An 18,718-nucleotide genomic window follows, 5' to 3' on the forward strand; every position below is an offset into this window, starting at 1 on the left:
GGGAATGCGGTGGCGAGCGGGCAGGCAAAACTCGGGTCAACTTTGAACTCCTCCGCCTTGAGTAACACTGTCTTCTCTGACATACACGCACCCGCCCATGCACACCTCTAGCAGAAGCCTGCGTGGGCGTTGTATGACTTTCTCTCTTCGCCTCTTCCGTCCACCGTCTTGCTCTCTGGTACTTCCTCCTCGTTTTTCCCACACACGTGACCCCACTCACAAACCTATTGCAGCACCGCCGCTGTGTCGTCCTCCCCGCCCTTCGACAGCCCCGCTCGTCAGGCCGCAACCCCCATATAAAGCTGGAGTAACCTGCCCAAGAAAAGCCCTCAAGCATGCGCCGTCTGTCTAGCCAGCTTATGTGCACCGCTGCCGCGGCCCGCTTCGCGTCCGCCGGCGGCGCGAAGAAGTACGACCTGTTCGGCTACGAGGTGGACACGAACACGGCGCCGTGGATCGAGAAGGTGAGGAACTGCCGCTACTACGACGAGGCTGGCGAGGTGCTGGTGAACATGAACGTGAAGAACTGCCCGCCGGATCTGGAGACGTACAACGCGACGCTGCAGAGGATCTACGAAGCGCCGAGCAAGCAGGAGAAGCCGGTGGAGAACGAGAGCAAGTTCTGCGCGATGATGGACCTGATGGAGGAGATGCAGCACCGCAACAAGGTGAAGCCGAACGAGGAGTCGTGGACGTGGGTGCTGAAGGAGTGCGTGCAGAGCGGGCAGTTCCGCCTCGGCTACTGCGTTGCGAAGCTGATGGAGGCTGAGTTCAAGTGCGTGCCGGCGGACCTTGTGCAGCAGAACGAGGCAAACGCTTCGAAGGCGATGGCGGACGGCAAGGAGCACCCGAGCACGCTGGCGCAGCAGCAGAGCCTGCTCGACATCAAGATCCAGTAACATGTAGTGACTTTGGACGGATGACGGTGAATTGGTGAGCAGCAGGTGAGGGATGGTTAGTGCCATGGGGGTACAGAAGTGCGCTGATGCTCGGGGTTGTGCGTGGGTGCGGGTGCGCATATGTGGGTATCGTCTGCATCCCTCTGCCTCCGTCTCCCTCTGTCACGCACACACGTCCACCCACTGCCCTCTCCATACTGCCTAGGTGTGGAGCCCTTTATGCCGTGAACCTGGTAAATGATGACAGCCCTCACCTCCACCCCCCGCGTTGCGTGTTCATACATATCCATCACCTCCTAACCTCGTCTCGCCGCGCCGTTGAGTTGTGTGTAACGTGGGAGACGAAGCAGTGGCGAGGCAGAAGTGACGGGGTGCTTGGGAGGCGGGGAGCGAGGGAGAGTGCGCGCACGCGCGCGTGTGAACACTACAAACCGCTTGTCTCTCCGTCTGCGTGGATGACGTGCGTGCAGGAAGTGGACGTGACCTTTGTTTTGCGCGTAGGAAGGCACGTGTGATCTCGCATCGATGATGACGACGACGCCGGGCGCACCGAAGTGGAAGGGAAAAGGGAAGGAGGGTATGGCAACGTAGGGATGGCAGGTGATGAGAGCAGCGAATGGAGCGGGTGGGGGACGGTGACGTCTCTGTCTGAACATTCGTGTGGAAAGCGTAACGGGGACGAGTAACAGGGCCAACGGCTCCGAGGGGCGTGTCTCTGCGACTCTCTCACCACTTACGCCCCTCCCCTTTCCCCCCTCCGCCCCCCCCCACTCGCACACACGCACACTCTCGCTCACCTCAAGGCTCTTGCACACACACCCACACCACAGGCACACGCATCCATGCAAAGCATGAGCGCTTGCACCGGCGCGTGTGTGTGCGTGTGTGTGCCCATCACGCCTCCACTCTCTCTTCGTTTCTTTTAGTCCCCTTTTGTTTTGTTCTGTAGGGATAATGAAGGGAGTGTTAGTTACCCGAGCACGTAGCGACAGGGACGGCAGCCACGTCCATGCAGTCGAAGCGACGCGCGCTCGACAGGGAAGGGAAAGGAAAGGGGGGAGGAGGGGGAGTGCAGGCGCAGGAAGGGCGAAAGTCGGCGTCCATATGTTCGGCCCTTCCTACCTCGCACCGTTCTCCCGTCCCCTCCCCCTCCCTCCTCCGCTCTGCTCTGTGTGTCGAAGGTGGTGTCAAGATGCCTTCACGAGTCTCTTCCTCGTCTTGCCCACCACCGCTACGCTGAGCACCGAAATGTCGAAGATGAGGAGGAGGAGGGAGGCGACTTCTCAACACTTTATCGGCCCTAGGGTGTGCTCCCTCTGTCTTGCACACTCTTCCTCTCCCAATGTGTATGTGTGTATGTGTGTGCCGGAGTGTCATCGCGCGTCTTACACTTCTCTCTCCCTCTCTCTCCCTCTCACGTCCCCCCCCCCTCTACCCCTCCCCCACTCGACGCACACTGCGCGCCGTTCCTGCACGTAGTCCCGCACAAGGACTTCGCAACAACACCCTCGTCACCGATAAAGCCGCCCTTCGACAGCCCCGCTCGTCAGGCCGCAACCCCCATATAAAGCTGGAGTAACCTGCCCAAGAAAAGCCCTCAAGCATGCGCCGTCTGTCTAGCCAGCTTATGTGCACCGCTGCCGCGGCCCGCTTCGCGTCCGCCGGCGGCGCGAAGAAGTACGACCTGTTCGGCTACGAGGTGGACACGAACACGGCGCCGTGGATCGAGAAGGTGAGGAACTGCCGCTACTACGACGAGGCTGGCGAGGTGCTGGTGAACATGAACGTGAAGAACTGCCCGCCGGATCTGGAGACGTACAACGCGACGCTGCAGAGGATCTACGAAGCGCCGAGCAAGCAGGAGAAGCCGGTGGAGAACGAGAGCAAGTTCTGCGCGATGATGGACCTGATGGAGGAGATGCAGCACCGCAACAAGGTGAAGCCGAACGAGGAGTCGTGGACGTGGGTGCTGAAGGAGTGCGTGCAGAGCGGGCAGTTCCGCCTCGGCTACTGCGTTGCGAAGCTGATGGAGGCTGAGTTCAAGTGCGTGCCGGCGGACCTTGTGCAGCAGAACGAGGCAAACGCTTCGAAGGCGATGGCGGACGGCAAGGAGCACCCGAGCACGCTGGCGCAGCAGCAGAGCCTGCTCGACATCAAGATCCAGTAAGACGCTGCATACGCCGCGTGCCACTTGTACTTTCTTCCCCCCACCACCACCACCACCATCCACTTTGATGGCAGCTCGTGGACGGTTCGGTGCGGAGGATGCATCACAGCCGAGCCTGGGCGACGCGTATCTTGATCGTATCGTTAAGGAAATGGGTGAGAGGAGACGCAACTGCGGCGTGTGCTGGTGAGCGATGAGGGGGAAGGGAGGCATGCGTGGGTGTGTGCGCAGCAGTGGAACACTGCGCATGCCGTTGACGGCAACGTTAAGTATGCATGAGAAAGGGGGAGGGTGGTGCGAGGAAAGCAGAGGGGGTGCACACGAGCGTGCGGTGGTGTGCGTCTGGATGGGTGCATCGGCCCTCTCCGCAGGTGGCAGGAAGCGCAACTTGGCGGATCAAGGCAGGGAAGGGAAAAACGTTGTCTGGAAAGGGCGTCTCGAGCGGCTTTCCTCTTTGTCGTGTTACGAGCTCCACAGCCCGCGCCTTCCACCCCCCACCACCACCACCGCAACCAACACGCTCTCCTTCCTTGCCACCGTCGCGAAGACATCAACGCGCTTCTCTCCGATGCGTGTTTGGTGAGGCGTACTCCGCCCCCCCCCCTCCTCCTTCCCTTTCCTCTGTCTTGCTCTTCACCGCGTGCCTCCCTCACGTTGCGGGCTCTTCTCTCTCCCCCTCCTTGGCTCGCTCGCTCACATCGCATGGTGGCAAGAGAAGTGGAGACGGGGTGCGACGGCCGGCCGCAGAAAGCGGTAGTCTTGTATCGCCCCCTCCTCCTCCTCCTCCTCCTCTCCCCTCCCTGTCGCCGCTTCTCCTCTGCACGTCCTCGTGTAGCAGCGTGACCGAGGGATACATCACGTAATGTAGGAAAGGTGTGCACACGCACACACACACACACATCACGTCCGCGCGCCGAATCGCGCTTTGTGCAGTTCTCCGACCGCCACTCCCTCTCTCTTCAGTGCGCATGAGAGCGCAGGTCTGTATTCGTTGTGGCAACGACGCTCAGCGTGTTCACGCTCAGGGAATGAGGAGGGCGGCAGAAGCTGGAGATACGGTGATGATGATGCATGCATGCGTGTCGGCCACCACGCGTGCTCTCTCGAGCTGATAACCGATTCTTTTCTCTTATCCCTTTTCCATTCTGTTGACGTGTGTGATGTGGTGTGATGCGTGCGTGTGTGCGCGCTTAGCAGTAGAGACGTAGCGAACAAAATCCGAACGGCGAAGGCAACCGTACCGGATCTCCCTCCCCCTCCAGGTACTGCTCAGAGGAGGAGGTGGTGGTGATAGTGGCAGTGCATACACGCCCGTGCATGCTCACATAGTGAGCTGCATTACACGGAAATGACGCCTTTGAACGTCTGCGTGTGACGTGCGTGGGCGTGTCAGCGCATCATGCCATCGGGCCCGTGCGAGTAGTTCGCATGCAGGCCATGTCACTGACTGCCGTCAACACGACCTCTATCCCTCTTGACACCCAACATGTTATAACGCGCACTCCTGACACCCTCACGGTGACTTTCCTTCTCTGAATCCCTTCTTGATGATGCTGCGTGGCTGAGGACGAGTGTGGTGTGCATTGGACGTACTCAGCGGCTGCACATATTGATAGGACTGTGACGCTGCGCCTTCTGCTCCGCGGACCCTCACCCCACACCTCCCACACCCCGCACACAGGCAGAGACAGGCAGCTGCACACGCTTGCTCCAGCACGTCGGCTGCACTCCTCAAGCCTGGGCCAGGGGTGCTGCCTAACTCCATCGGCGCCTCCCCTCTTCCTTTGTGAGGCGACGCCTTACCCGACGCCTTTTCTCCGTCCTCCTCCTCCTCCCAATCCGCTGTCGTTCATTGCCGAGAGGAACAAGCGCGAAAACTGAGAGAAAGGCCAAGCAGCAGCGCCGAGGCAAGATGCCGCCGCGTGCAGCGACGCGCACGGTGCGCCTCCGCCAGTCACCGCGGACTGCGGCAAACACAGAGCGCTTGAAGCTGCTCACGTACCCCATGGCACTCGCCCAGCGAGGTGCTACAGTGCCGCTCATCCACAGCCCTACCATGAATGTTGGCCCTGGAGGCGGCCCGGCAACGCGGCTTCTTGCGGACACACTGAGCTGCTTCAACAGGGGCGGTGGTGGCGGCGGGGCTCGACGACCCCCCGCAGCGAGAGCGCACGACGAGTATGTGGAAGGTTCGTCCGGTGTAGCCGCGCCCAACGAAGAGGACGGCGACGCTATCGGCACGCAGACGCTCCCAGCCCCGCGCCGATGGGTGCGAGACGCCGACGAACTTTGCGTCGCCTCCATCCACCGCAGCAACAACATCAATCGCATCAACTCTTACGTAGCCACGTACAAGCTCGGCGACCCGCAGTGGCGTCCACTTTTGCTGCCGGAGGTGCACGTGCTGCCCAAGGCGCGCAGTGCACGCACCGACACACCGAAGACGGCAGACGCACAAGAGCAGCAGAGGGCGACGGGCCACTCCTGTCGTCTCTCGTCCTCGACGGCATCGAGTACGGCGGAGGGATACGACGTCTTCATCGACTACAACAAACTGACGACGCTGGAGCTCATGTCGCGGCACGCCAACTACGCGCTTCGCCACCTCGTCCAGAAGGGTCATGCCATGTATCTCGTGACCTTTGCCCAGCACTCGGTGGTTCAGATGCGCGGCTTGGTGGAGGCGTCCTACATAAGCTGTGCGTACGGCATTCGTGGGGAGCGGCTGCGCACGCACATCATCCATACCGGCCCCGTTGACGTGCGCGAGGTCCTGGAGATAGACCCCGTGACGCTGCGCGTGTCCTTCGACTTACAAAAGCAGCACGTGCGCCGCGGTGTGGTGGCCATGTCCACTGTGGAGGGCTATGGAACCTGGTTCCAGCGCAAGCCGATGCTCTGGCAACGCACACGCCGCATCGGGGCTCTGCAGAGTCAGATGGGCTCCTACGACTACCAGCTGTGCGACAGCGCCGAGGTGGGGCGGCTGCGTCCGTACGAGGTCTCGCTGCTCGCACCGCACGTGCGCCTGATCGGCGTCCAGGGTGGGGCCGACGCTGTCGCCCTCATCGCCTCCTCGCAGGTTGCCCAGAATGAGCGGCTTTACATGGGGCAGTTCGAGGCACCGGTGCTCACAGCCGTGGACGCCGTGCATCAGCTCATCCATCGCACCGCATTGCACCATCAACTGCTGCGGCCTGCACTGACGGAGGAAGCCGGTGGCGACGCTGCGGTGCCGGCGGCGGCGGCAGCGGAGTTGGAGGACCCGCGGCTACAGGAGTTGCGCCGGCTCGCCGGGATGGAGCGCTTCCTCCCGGTCAGCTGGGTGACCCGCACCCCGCCACCGTACGTGCCGCTCGAGTCGGACCTTCCTTTCCGCATTCAGCTCTCCCGCCCCGCGGTGATCCGCACGGATGCGCGCAGCACGCAGACCGGCGGCACGGCGGACAGCAACGCGGCCATTGTCTTTCCCACCGGCGGCTCCGTCGGCTCGCCGTTTGTGAGGGGTGTGCCACTGAGCCTCTTCGAGTACAACGTCCACCAGGGCGTCGACCACTACATCTTCGACGACGCCCCCAGCGCGCGGCCGCTCAAGTGGTGGAACCAAAAGTCAAACATGCCGTACAGCGGCTACGTGTACGGCATGCGGAGCGGTGTGCTGGACCATGTCGAGCCGGCGGAGAAAATACCGAACCCACTCGCACCGCCAGCCACGGCAGCGGCGTCGGCGACACCTGCGACGTCACAGCGCCGGCGCAAGAGGCGCGTTGCACGTGCACGGCGGCATACCTCTTCGGCGGGCAGTACGGCGGGGGCGGCAAGTGAGGCCCAGCTCTCTGCGATAGACATGGGGGCAGGCGCGGTGGAGCTGGCAGCCCCGAGCTCCTCCTCCTCTTCAACGCGTGCAGGCGACGCTGAGGACGATAGGCCGTTAAACCTGGCGGCGGAGGAACTAGCTGCCGGCGAGGAAGAGCTTACCGGGTATGAGGGCGACAGTCGACGAGAGGCGGCCTTGGCTTGGGCTGAAGATGACATGGACGTTTCCGTGGAAGATCGGCCACCGCTGCACACGCTTGTGGCGCCTACGCCGGCTGCCCGGCGACGTCTGCGGCGTTATGCGAAGGCGTCGTCATCGCCGGCAGGCGCTGGTGCTGCGCCCTCTTCATCTGGAACATTGGACAGTCGAGCAGATATGCTGCTTCGGCGGCAGATGCGGCTGCGGCTAATGCGACGGCGGCGAAACGCGCAAGGAGCGTCGCCGCTGCCGCCCGAGGACGGTGCGCGTCCCCCTGACGCCACCTCTGACGAGAAGGCTCTGTAGGGCACGTGTGTGCGTGTTGCCACAGCATATCTTTGGCACTCTTGCCTTTCTCCGCGTCTGGCCGCCTGTCTATCTGTGTGTGTGTGTAAGCACCTAAAGCCGTGGACGACACGAAGCCCCTTGAAGTGACAGTCCTCCCCTCCCTCGCCTATGCCCAAGTTGCGCGTGTGCATGGGTTGGTATCCGAATATGCGCATCACTCGACGCTTGATGTGTCGCAGAGAGGCGCGGTGCAGTAGACGGCAGGCGGTATTAGCGGGACAAGAAGCGGGTAGGGGGGCGGGTCCAGGATGCCCGCGCACGACGAAGTGCTCCATCACTCCTCCCCACTCCGCCCGCCCGCACAGGTCTTCTCTTTTTCGCTTGGTAGAGAACGTCCGCTTCGCCCTCCCTCCTCCCCCTCCTCCTCTCCCTCCATTTGCGCCGAAGGGGCGCACGCACGCACACCCCACACACACACGCGCACAAACGTCGACTCCTCACGCGCTGCTTTATCTTCTACACCGGCACCTCTCCTCCCTCCCCCCTCCCAGCTTACGTCTGAAGCACACGCACACACGCTAACCGAACCCCCATCCCCATCATGTCGTACTGCAAGATCGAGGCCCCGTACCCGACGGCAGAGGCCGGGGAGAAGCGGGTCATCTTCGCCCTTGACCACAAGGGCGATGAGGCGGAGCAGGAGCAGTACATGCTGCAGCTTATCCCTGGCCGTGTGTTGGAGCTGTCGCGCGAAGACGCCGCGAATCATCAGGCGCTCGGCGGCAGCATTGAGCAGCACAGCGTAGAGGGTTGGGGCGCCACGTTCTTCCACGTGAAGCTGGAGAAACAGGCCGCCTCCACCCTCATGCACGTCCACGATGAGGACCACGGCGAGAAGGTTCGCAAGTTCGTCGCCATGTCCACCGCACCCATGTTCCCGTACAGGAGCCGCTACCCGGTCGTGGTGTATCTGCCCAAAGACGCGGAGCTGCGCTACGGCGTCTGGTGCGGAGGCCGGCAGATGCAGGCAGCCACAGAGTAAGACATCCAATTTCGAGCTCGCCCGCTCGTTGTGCTTTCTCACCTTAGCGGTCGCCCGCTGGGCTTCATTGTTCATCACCCTCATCCTCTTCCCTTTTCCCTTTACGTGTCGCTCCACCGGCGTCTCTGTACTTCTGTGCCACTGGACAGGGCACCCCTCTCGCCTCTTCTCATTCTCCACACACACCTCCCCTCCCCCCTCTCCTCCCCCCTACCAGCTCATCGGGCACCGCCTCACCCTGCGCCACGCAAATTCTTCGTGCTCTTCCCCTGCCTCTGCACCGCAGCGAGGGTTTATTCGTCGACGCCTGCGCGCTGGCTTTCCTCCGCCTTTTTACTGCTGCATCTCTGTAATACCGTGTGTGCGTGTCGCCGTGTCTTTCCTCCGCGGCTGCGCTCACGGCCAAAGTGTGGCTCCTCCTCCTCCTCTTCCTCTTCTTCCACGTAGAGCTGCGTGGGCTGTCGCCGTGTCGCTCTCTCTCTCCGTCTGTCCGTCTGCCCGCCCTCCCCTCCCTCACACACACTGCCCTGCGTTTTGACGGATCAACTGTTCCCCATCGTGTCTCCCTCTCCCTCCCTCTCTCTCTCCATATGTCGTGGGGCGGTGGTGCGGGCACGCAGACGGAGAGCGAGCGTCTGCCTCTCGTTGGGGGATGGGGCATCCTTTTCTTCTGCCCTTTAACGACCGTACGCAGGCCTGAGGAAGGCCGTCCATCCCTCCCTCTCCTCCCCCCAACCCCCCGTACCACATGCACAGGGGACGACAAGAGAGGGAGAGGTAATGATGATGAAGCAACGGAAAAAGAACGGAAGAGCAGCAGGGATGTGCGCGCTCCCCCCCCCCGCCCGCCCGCCCTCGCCACGAAGGACCCGCGCAGCCACGGAAGAATCAAACGCAAGCGCACCTACGCTATAGCACCGTTTCTGCCTCCTTGGGTTACTGATGCATTTAACCTCGGCGAACCTGCCCTCCCCCCTTCAACGACATGCCTCTGAGTGTTGTGCGGTGATGTATGCAGAAAGATGAGAGGGGAGGAGGCCCGTGGCGGTGATGCAGGGCGGAGGGGGGGGATATGGCAAACGATCACGATACACGGTCGGTGGCACGTGCGCACTGTCGCTGCCCAGGTGCTGCGAGGAGACCCCCATGGGTGCACGTCAGCGTTCACAGGAGGCCTCTTTGCGGAGTTTCTCGTTTGGCTCGACGCTGCAGTGGGGGTGGCAGCCACCTTGGCTTGGCACACGCGTGTGCACGTCTTCTTCGCCTTCGTGTTTCCTCCCATCCGCGCTGGGGGGGGGGCGCAGCCGAGGTGCTCATGTCAACCATCCCGGTAAGTAGCTGCTCATCTATGTGTGTCAAGGCGTCCAGCACAACACATCTGTGCGGTGAGTCTGCCGCTCGTAGGCGATCACCTCCAGCCCTTTCTCCTCGCTTTTCGTCGTCTAACCTCCCTCCCTCTCCCTCCCCCCTTTTCAAGCCTCTTCGCGTCACGCGCAACACGTGCGCTCACGCAGGCAGGCGCACACGCATACACACGATCTCTGGGTAAGCCAAGACAGCGGCAGTAGTCGGGAAGGCGACAGCACCGCAGCGCGCCTCACACTGTCCACCTCCCGCAGGCTCGCTCTTCTTTTCCTGTGCGTCCGCGGCCGCCACTCTGCTACGAGGAGGGAGTGGGAGAGGTGATACATGTAATCACCATCGCTCCCCCCTCCCCATCGCTCCATCTTTCCATACCTGGGTCTCATGAGCGCGCACCGCGGCACGAAGACAGCTGCTCATGCCCCTGTCCAGCCCTCGCTGCGCGCCCTCGATGCACATGTTCAGAAGCTGCGGGCAGAGGCGCGGACGGGGCTGAGCTCGCAGGATGTACGGAGAGCCCTTATCAAGGAGGAGCTGCGACCGCCTCTCTTTGGTGGTGGTGGTGGCGGTGGAGCACGTGGCCCACGGGCGCCGTCGCTTACCGCCGGCTCTGCAACCTCAGGATCCGTGGCTGCATCAGCAGCAGCGGGCGGCGGCATCGCTGACATACCGCCCGCGTGGTTAGAAGGTGACTTCCACCTCAAGCCGGTTGTCGCTGATGGGGGTGGAGCGGACGCCGCGTCCCCGTCCGCCTGCATGCGCCTCGCAGAAGCAGCAACCGCCATCACGCCTACCGGCGCGGCACCTTTGCCTCTAGACTCTAGCAACGCACTCCGCACGTACCAAGCGCTGTGCACCGCCGCCGATGAAGTGGACTACAATGTGTCACACGAGGAGGCACTGCGGCAGGTGGAGGATCGCGATGGTCAGACGGGGCTGGCGACCACATGGCGAACGCGGCGTTGCCCATCAGCACCGCTGCCTTTCAGCTCGATAGCGGTGACGGCCTCAGCGTTGAGTTGGGATGAACGAGGGGAGCGTCCGATGTTCGCGGGCGGTGTAGAACCGGCCGGCAATCTCCGTGCGGCTGCGTCTCACGAGCTGTACACAAAGCCGCCATCGCGGCCGTCTGTGCTTGGTCGCGGTGCCGCTGGCCGCCTTTCTGCTGCACTCTCTGCCTCTCGGCCCGCCTCGCAGGCGTCCATCATATCCGCCGTGACGTCATCGGCGATCACCACAACGAGAAGAATGAAAGCGCAAGTGTTGCGCTCGTGTGGTGGTGGTGGTGGCGGCGGTGGCGCGTTCTCCTCCTTATCCACGGAGGGCACGGCGGTCGCGCGCAGCTCCGCGGCAACGTACGCGATGGCGCTCCGCCAACGTGTGCAGGAGCAACGCGAATGCGCGAGTGGCGTAGAAGGTGGTCCACCGCGGTCGAGTTGGACCTCGACAGTACGTCTTGGCAGAGAGGACAATGCGGGCAGCGGCGGAGCTGCTGCGCTCGAGTGGCGGACGCGCATGACGGCTGCTGTGACAGTGGCAGTGTGTCCATCATGTCACGCGTGGTTTGAACGCGCGCTGCAACAGCCACGGGGGCCTCTGCCATCGGAGGAGGCTCGACAACAGACAACGGGGAAGTCGGATGACGCTCCAAGGTGCTGCTGTACTCGCTGTGGCCTTGACGTCGACGCTGCAGCCGGCGCAGACACTCCTGTGGCCGCTGAGGGGGGGGCAGGACCTCGGTGGGTCTGGGCTCCGTCTGCCACAATAGGCAGCTCTGAAGCAACCAAGCGAGACGTTCGTGGAACTCCTGCAAGAGGCATTGACTCTGCTGCTGGCAACGGGCCGCAGCAGCCATCCTCCCCAACCTCGGCAGCAAGGCATCGTATCACCGACGGCGCGGGTGGTGAGGCGTGCGGCACCGACACTGTTGGCTTCGCAGAGGGCAGCAACGGAGGTGAGGAGGAGTCCTTCGCTGCGTTGGTGGCGCGCATCCGGGCCTCGAGGCTCAGAGCGCAGGGAGACGAGGAGAGGAGCAATGCGATGGTCACCAGTGTCTCAGAGGCACCCGCGCGTCAGGCGCCGCTGAGTAGCGCTTCCATAGCGCCTCTCCGCCCACCTACGGAGTTAGCGCCAGCTGCAGCGCCTAAGGGTGTTGGTATCTCCCGTGTATGCACCGAGACTGGCATGTCAGGCGAAACCATGTCCTTTCCTCCAGCATCACTCTCTGGGCCTCCTCCCTTGGGCGAGCTGACCTTGCCCACCCGCGTGAACCCGTTCGCCAAGAGCCTTCGTGTCGCCCTCAGCCGCCTCTACTTTTACGACCTTTGGGCGGGTGCGATGAGTGAGCAGTCGTGAGTGGCCGAGGGGCGGGGGCTCTGCGCGGGCAACCATTGTGCTCGCTGGTGATGCGTCTATGTATAACTACGCAGGAGAGGGAGGAAGCCGTGCAGTCGGCCACATGTACACGGAACCGTCGCTGTACTTTGTTGTTTCTTCTGCCGCCACTGCCCCTCCTGCCCCCCTCCCTCCAACGCTCTTCAGGTATGCCACTCCTGTCGACGCCATCGTGCAGTCTGTCCTACCTCTTTCTCCGTCTCAGAGATCGACGCGACGACAGCTGCTGGCGTTTTTCGACACGATGTTACATACGTCGCCCTCCCCCCTTCCTCCTCTCCCCCACGTCTCCCCGCTGTTGCCCCTACCTCCCTGCGCATCCGTGCCGGAGCCCGTGGTCAAGTCACGCGGGTCAACGTGGCCGCAGGGGCCAGACGGACGCGGAGGCGGTGGTAAGAGAAAGGTGAACGGTGGGTTCGAGCACACGCTCACAAGTGGGCACTACGCATAGAACAAGCGCGCGTGAGCGTGAGGACCACGCACTTCGACGTGCAGTAGGGTAGCAGCCGTAGAAGAGGATGCCCATGGCGAGGATAATGGCGGACGCTCGTCTGGCCATTGCCCACTTGCAAGCTGGTACGCGTGTACGTGTTCATGGGAAGGGGGTGAGGGGCGGACTAGATTAGCGGTGCGTCGTGCAATAAAGCACTCCTCTCTGGCGCTCCCTATCCCGTCAACGTCACCTCTGCACGAGCTTCGCTTCATGCAGGACACGTGGTTGGGAGGCATGGGTGTCGGGCTGCAGAGGTCCACCCTCCCTCCCTCCCTCACCCGCTCCTCCCTGGGCTCCGCCTCTATGACATCTCTTGCACAGACACACTGGCACACTTTCTTCACGGATCCGCGGCTTCTTCTTTACTCGGCTCCCCTCCCTCCCCCCCCCGTGATCACCCTGCTGCCCTGCCCTCTCCTGGCAAGGCATCTGAATACGCGCATAACCGTGCAAACCGCGGCGGATGATGGTGACGGTGGCATTGATGTATCACGGCAGCCGCAACTGGGCCCCTCCACGACGCCGCCGCCACCCTTCTCTGCTGTCTCGCCAGGCACGCTTTATTTTCCCTGCCTCCGACGTCTTACTCCCCCCACCCCACCCTGCTGCCCTGCCCCACCCTTCTCCGTCGGGGAGAAAGAGCTGAGGCACGCGTTAAACGGGACCCACGTGCGCTTGCGCATATTGTATTACCGCTACCTTTGTGGATGCTCTACCCATCTCTCTGTCTCTGCCTGCGTTGCGCACTGTCTGTCTCCCCGTATTGCCCACCCTAGCGTAATGCATGTGCCTGTAAAGGCCGGCACGTATTCACGCATACGCCCACGAAACACCCGCCCTCACAAGGTGCGTGCCCGCATCCGCGCACAGTCCCCGCCTCGTCGAGCTGCACCCTGTACGCACACCCTTCTTCACGCTCCTCGTCTCCTCTCTCGCCACTCACGCAATGGTCGGCGGCACCTTCGAGTATGTCTTTCAGCAGGTGCTGTGGCTGATCGGCACCGCCGCGCAGCTGATTGCAGCGATGGGCATCGGCATCAAGTGGATGTTCATGACAGCGCGCTGCGTCACCTTCGCCACGATGGACTTGGTCTACTTCATGCCGAACGTCTTCTGGTACCTGCTCTCGCCAAACATCATCCGCCGTGTGTCGTACCGCTCCTCCCGGACAACGAAGCTACGCAACTTGGAGGCGCTGCTGTTGAAGCAAGTGAGCCGGGAATCGGTGGCCGCCGCGGGGCGCACCAGCACCTTCCTTTGGAGTCCCATGAGCAGCAACCACGAGGCGCACCTATCGCCCAGCGGGGCCAGTATTGTGCACTCTGGCGCCTCCCCGTCGCCGCTCCTGCCCAGGGACCCCGAAGAGGTGGACCGGGAGACGGTGGAGCGCTGGGCGTCCGCGATCAACCCCGCTGACGGCACTTTCGTCAACGGACTTCCGATGCACATCGGCGACGAGGCTCATTCTCAGGCCACGGCTCGGCAGAAGACGGCCCTGACCTTCAACAACTCCTTTGACGACACGCTCGAAGCCCTGCAGCGGGTGTACCGGCATCGCAGCCAGCAGCACCAGCAGCGGGCAGGGCTTGTCCCCATGACATCATGTGCGGAGTCGTCGCAGGTGCAGGTGCCGGTGTCACTGACACCGGCCGTCTCGAACGAAAGCTTCACAGACTCCGACGATGAGGACGATGTGGAGGACCGGATGAACCTACACAACCGCGCCACTCTGGACATCTACCTCCCCGTCCCGCTCGATTCTCTCTTCCGCTTTATGGATCAGGAGCGCAAGTCCGACGAGACGGCGCACATGCAGGCCGGCGGCAAGCACCAACGCAGCCCCAAACCCGGCAGCACCGCGCCGGAGCAGCAGCAGCAGCAGCATCCGTCGCACAAGCGCCGCGGTAAGCTGACGCGCAAGAGGTTCCCGATCTTGATCTCCGTCACCGGTGGTGCGTGGATTGTTGGCTGCTACTTGTGGAACTTCTTGGTGGCACGCCTCTTCGCCGCGCGTGGCTACGTTGTCTTCTGCCCCGACTACCGCAACTTCCCGCAGACGACGATGGAGGGCATGACGCTGGACATCTCGGACGCCATCGCGTGGGTGCTGAACAACGCGGAGCGCTACAACGGCGACCTGAACAATGTGACGCTGATTGGGCAGTCCGCTGGTGCGCACCTGACGATGATGTCGCTGCTGTCGCAGGCGCAGCTCTCCGCGTACCGGCACAACGCCGAGAAGGGCATCCACGCGTCCGTGCCGCCCCCGTCGAAGGTCGCCTACAACGTCCCTCGGTACAACCCGCGTGAGTCGATTCACCGCTACGTCGGCCTCAGCGGCATCTTCAACGTCGCCAGCCTCGTAAAGCACTTCAACAGGCGCGGCCTCTACCGTGACGTGCTGTACCAGATCGCCGGCGGAAAGTCAAACATGGCCCGATATACGCTAAACGCCTACTTCGACGACCGCCGCGGCGGCGACACCGGCGAGGTGCTGCCGGACAACATCTTCGACTTTTTCCCACAGCGCATGTTCTTTGTGCACGGCGACGCGGACAAGAGCGCGCCCGTCACGGAGAGCGCGAACATTGTGTACGTTATGCGCAACGCGCAGCGAGACGCGATCGTGAAGGTTATTCAGGAGAACCCGGAAGCGGCCAAGACGCTGCCGAAGCCGGTGACCATGGAGTACATCCTCGTCCCCGGCGCCACACACACAGACTCCATTATCGAGGAGCCGCTCTGCGGCAACAGCCACATCGTCGAGTTTTTGTGCTATTACGACATCGACGACGACGAACGCCGACACGCGCAGTTGACTGGGCGAACATCGGTGGGGGCGATCAGCAAAGACGGCGGTGCTGTCGTCACAGACGCGGCGCACTCCAGAACGTCGAGCTTGGCTGTGAGCAGTGCGGCCAGCGGCGCCGCTGACGGCTCTGCCTCCGGGCCGAAGCTCATGGATCTGGACTCCATCTCAAAGGGTTTGAGCCCCGCGCTGGGCGGTATCTCGGCGGATGCACGCTACACGTTCCCTGTACTCCCCGCCACGCGGCCGGACGGCATCTTGATATCTCCGTGCCCACCCTCCACGCGCAGTAAGCTGATGCAGCTGGCCAGTTACATCTGTCCCTTTTGAGAAGATGCGCTCCAGATGATCTCGGGCGTGTCTGTGTGTGCGTGTGGGTGCGTGCACCCGTCAAGCAGCCGTCCAGCTCCACGCCTCTGTGCCGATCTCTCCACCGGCCCCTCCATCTCGCCTCTCCCGCCTTCTACCTCTGGTGCTCATGAGCATCATCTCGAGCAGGACATGCGAAGCTCCTGACCGCCCCTTTGCCTGAGGTCCAGTGTGCGTGTGTGTGTGTGTGGTTATGATTGGTGAGGGAGGGGGAGGGGGGGGCCAAGGATGGAAAAGCTCCGCGCATGTGTGCGCGTCACGAGTGCGCCATCGAGCACGCGAGGTGGTTGGTGCCGTTATGTTGCCTCCCCCCCACCACCTCATATATATGTATACACGCACACGCACACGCACAGAGCTAGGTGTTGAGTGGTACTTTGCGCAGTTTTTGTTTTGTTTCGGTCGCGACCGCCGCTCACTCGCTCCGGATCGGTTCTTGTGTTTGCTCCCTTAGCACTCGCCGTTGGCGTGGCGATGCTCATCCACTTCGCACGCAGACGCGAAGGGGATGTGTGTGTGTGTGTGGGAGAGAGAGGGAAGGAGAGATGCGTGTGGGCATCTGCATGCGCCTGTGGGTGCATTAGGTCGGTGTGTGCGTGCGTGCTTGTGCTCAAGCCACGGCTCCCCCCTCCTTGGTGCGCGTGGGAGAGGGGGATGGCTTGAGTGGCACACCTCCTTCTCTCTCCAAGTCTGTTTGAGGGCTGCCTCGGTGCCACGGTACTCCGATTCCGCATGTGCCCGCGTTGATGCACCAACTCACGCTTTGGTCATGAACGGTGCTCGCCCCAATTTGCCGATTTACCCCCCCCCTCTCCTCAGCGATGCGACAACCAACACAACCGCGAAGTAAACCAGCCGCGCGATGGCAGCGGGCAGCCGCCTCCAATCTCTTCTCCTCTTGCGCTCTTCATGGGCCAGCGTGCATCGTCCACATCCCCTGACGCATGGCTGCGCCGGCGTCGCTCTTCTGCCGTTACACTGCGCATCGCAATCGCCTACACAGACGGTAACCTGTGTTCAGTGTACGTGCTTGGATTGTTGCTCCCCACTGCGCCATTCTCTCTCTCATCCCCGCTGCACCTTCTTTGTACAAACGGCGCCGGCCACTTCCGGCACGCACACACGCACGCACACACGCGCGTTACTTCGAAAGAGGCCGCCGAACTGTAAAGTCGTCCCCACATCTGTTTCTCCCTCATATTTGGTATTCTTCTCGCTTTGCCCTCCCCTTCCCCCCCCCCCGCTCCTGCCACCACTCAAGCCATCCCACGCCCCGTCATCACGAGCCCCTCTCCATCACTTGACGTGGCATCATCGTCATTAGCCGCACGTCACTCGTTGATGGTTACTGGTGTTACCCTCCTCCTCCTCCCCGTTCAAAGTCGTCCCCCGCTTACTTTGCTGCGTTCTCGAACTCTCAGCCATACCTGCCCTTCTCCCTGCCGCATCCCCCGAGCCTGATCACCGTTGTCGCTGCTGCTGTGTGCGCGTACGTGTTGCCGCCTTCAGCCGCTCCCACTTTCCCTCATCACTCGCTCAAGCACTCGCGTGCACCGTGGAGGCGAGACGCACGTAACAACGCATAGGCCGTGGTGTGGGCAGCCCGATCCTCTCCTGCTCGCCTCTCCATCTCCTCCTGCTGTCCCCAGTCAGTCGCCCTTCCTCTCCGGCATCCTCCGGTGCGCTCTGACGCAACCGCCTCCATGTGCGTGTGTGTGTGTGTGTGTGTGTGCGGCCACAGCTTCGCTTCGCTCCTCTCTTGCTCTCCCTTCCTGACGCCTTTTTGGGCCTGTTCTTTTGTCTCTACTCGCTTCCCCTGGCTGCTTCCCTGCCCGCACGTCGGTGTCTGCCGGCGGCTGGGTGTGTTTCTCGCTGCTCTGCTTGCCGGGGTCTTTTTTCTTTTCCATCGCCAGACACACTCCCTCTCCCTCCCTCCCTCCCTCCCTCCCTCCCTCCCTCTCTCTCTCCCTCCCTCCCTCCCTCTCTCTCTCCATCTCCCGCACGCCCGCGTGTCTGTGAGCGTTGCGTGCGCGCGTGTCTGCATGCCGGTGAGGTGCGGCGCTAGACAAGACGGGGCGGCTCGCACTACTCACCTCTCTCGCCAGGCACGGTAGCGGAGAGACAGCATCGCACTCTCTCTTGCTCGTTGGGCAGCCGACAAGGACCATCGCACGGGGCCAAACACGCAGCGAGGCGGCATCGCCTTCCTCAGCTGTCACCTCCTGTGCTGCGGCGCTGCAGTTGTTGCTGCTGTGTCGTGTTCAAAGTGGTGGTGAGTGGGGAGGGTGGTAGCACACGCCAGCGCACACGTGAAGGGCAGAAACACCACCGTCTCCGTCCTAAACCTGGCGCCACCCCACCCCGTGTCGTCGCCCCTTGTCGTTGTGTTTTGTGGTGGGAGCAGTGGCGGCGAGGAAGGGGGAGGGAGGCTCCGCTGCGCCACCGTGATCCTCTTCGCACGCACGCGCAGATACGCGCTTCTCCGCGAATACAGCAGGAGCGGGACGCCGCCCACGGAGTAGAGGATTTTGTTTTTCTGTCGCTCTCGTTGTCCCGTCCCCGCCCTTTCGCGCCTCTTGGTCTGCCTTCTCTTCGTGTGCGCGTCCTTGTGCGGCGTCCCCTGGAAGGGAAAAGTAGTGGGCGGGAGGGGGGAGACACAGGAAGAGGCGAACACGCTGAGGAGGACATGCCAGTGCACGCACACACGCCCACGCATTTGTCGTTCCTCTCGCGGTCCTCGTCTGTCTATCTTCTTCCTCGTCGCTCTCTGTCTGGAGCGGCAGCAGCGGCTGCGATCCCTTGTGCTTTGTGCGTGCGTAGAGACCGGTGCTGCCTCGACGTGTGTCGTGCGCACGCGGGTGTTGACCGCATCGCCACGCT

General features: G+C 62.6%; 6 protein-coding genes across 6 annotated transcripts; all 6 read left to right on the plus strand.

Annotated features, from left to right (window-relative positions):
* Positions 1-335: 335 nt before the first annotated feature.
* On the plus strand, positions 336-899 carry LMXM_15_0275 (ribonucleoprotein p18, mitochondrial precursor,putative; the record flags this gene model as incomplete). Its single annotated transcript, XM_003873507.1, has 1 exon — positions 336-899. One exon carries the CDS (start codon positions 336-338, stop codon positions 897-899), a length of 564 nt encoding a protein of 187 aa, XP_003873556.1.
* A 1,603-nt stretch (positions 900-2,502) lies between these two features.
* Positions 2,503-3,066, plus strand: LMXM_15_0281 (ribonucleoprotein p18, mitochondrial precursor,putative; the record flags this gene model as incomplete). The annotated part of the gene is made up of 1 exon (XM_003873508.1): positions 2,503-3,066. One exon carries the CDS (start codon positions 2,503-2,505, stop codon positions 3,064-3,066), a length of 564 nt encoding a protein of 187 aa, XP_003873557.1.
* Positions 3,067-4,978: 1,912 nt separating this feature from the next.
* LMXM_15_0290 (conserved hypothetical protein) lies at positions 4,979-7,387 on the plus strand (the record flags this gene model as incomplete). Its single annotated transcript, XM_003873509.1, has 1 exon — positions 4,979-7,387. The coding sequence occupies one exon, from the start codon at positions 4,979-4,981 to the stop codon at positions 7,385-7,387; it is 2,409 nt and encodes an 802-aa protein (XP_003873558.1).
* Positions 7,388-7,970: 583 nt separating this feature from the next.
* On the plus strand, positions 7,971-8,411 carry LMXM_15_0300 (putative ecotin; the record flags this gene model as incomplete). The annotated part of the gene is made up of 1 exon (XM_003873510.1): positions 7,971-8,411. One exon carries the CDS (start codon positions 7,971-7,973, stop codon positions 8,409-8,411), a length of 441 nt encoding a protein of 146 aa, XP_003873559.1.
* A 1,746-nt stretch (positions 8,412-10,157) lies between these two features.
* On the plus strand, positions 10,158-12,128 carry LMXM_15_0310 (hypothetical protein, unknown function; the record flags this gene model as incomplete). The annotated part of the gene is made up of 1 exon (XM_003873511.1): positions 10,158-12,128. One exon carries the CDS (start codon positions 10,158-10,160, stop codon positions 12,126-12,128), a length of 1,971 nt encoding a protein of 656 aa, XP_003873560.1.
* A 1,478-nt stretch (positions 12,129-13,606) lies between these two features.
* On the plus strand, positions 13,607-15,799 carry LMXM_15_0320 (conserved hypothetical protein; the record flags this gene model as incomplete). The annotated part of the gene is made up of 1 exon (XM_003873512.1): positions 13,607-15,799. One exon carries the CDS (start codon positions 13,607-13,609, stop codon positions 15,797-15,799), a length of 2,193 nt encoding a protein of 730 aa, XP_003873561.1.
* Positions 15,800-18,718: the final 2,919 nt, after the last annotated feature.

The sequence above is a fragment of the Leishmania mexicana genome, chromosome 15, assembly GCF_000234665.1.
Source record: "Leishmania mexicana MHOM/GT/2001/U1103 complete genome, chromosome 15".
Lineage (NCBI taxonomy): Eukaryota > Euglenozoa > Kinetoplastea > Trypanosomatida > Trypanosomatidae > Leishmania > Leishmania mexicana.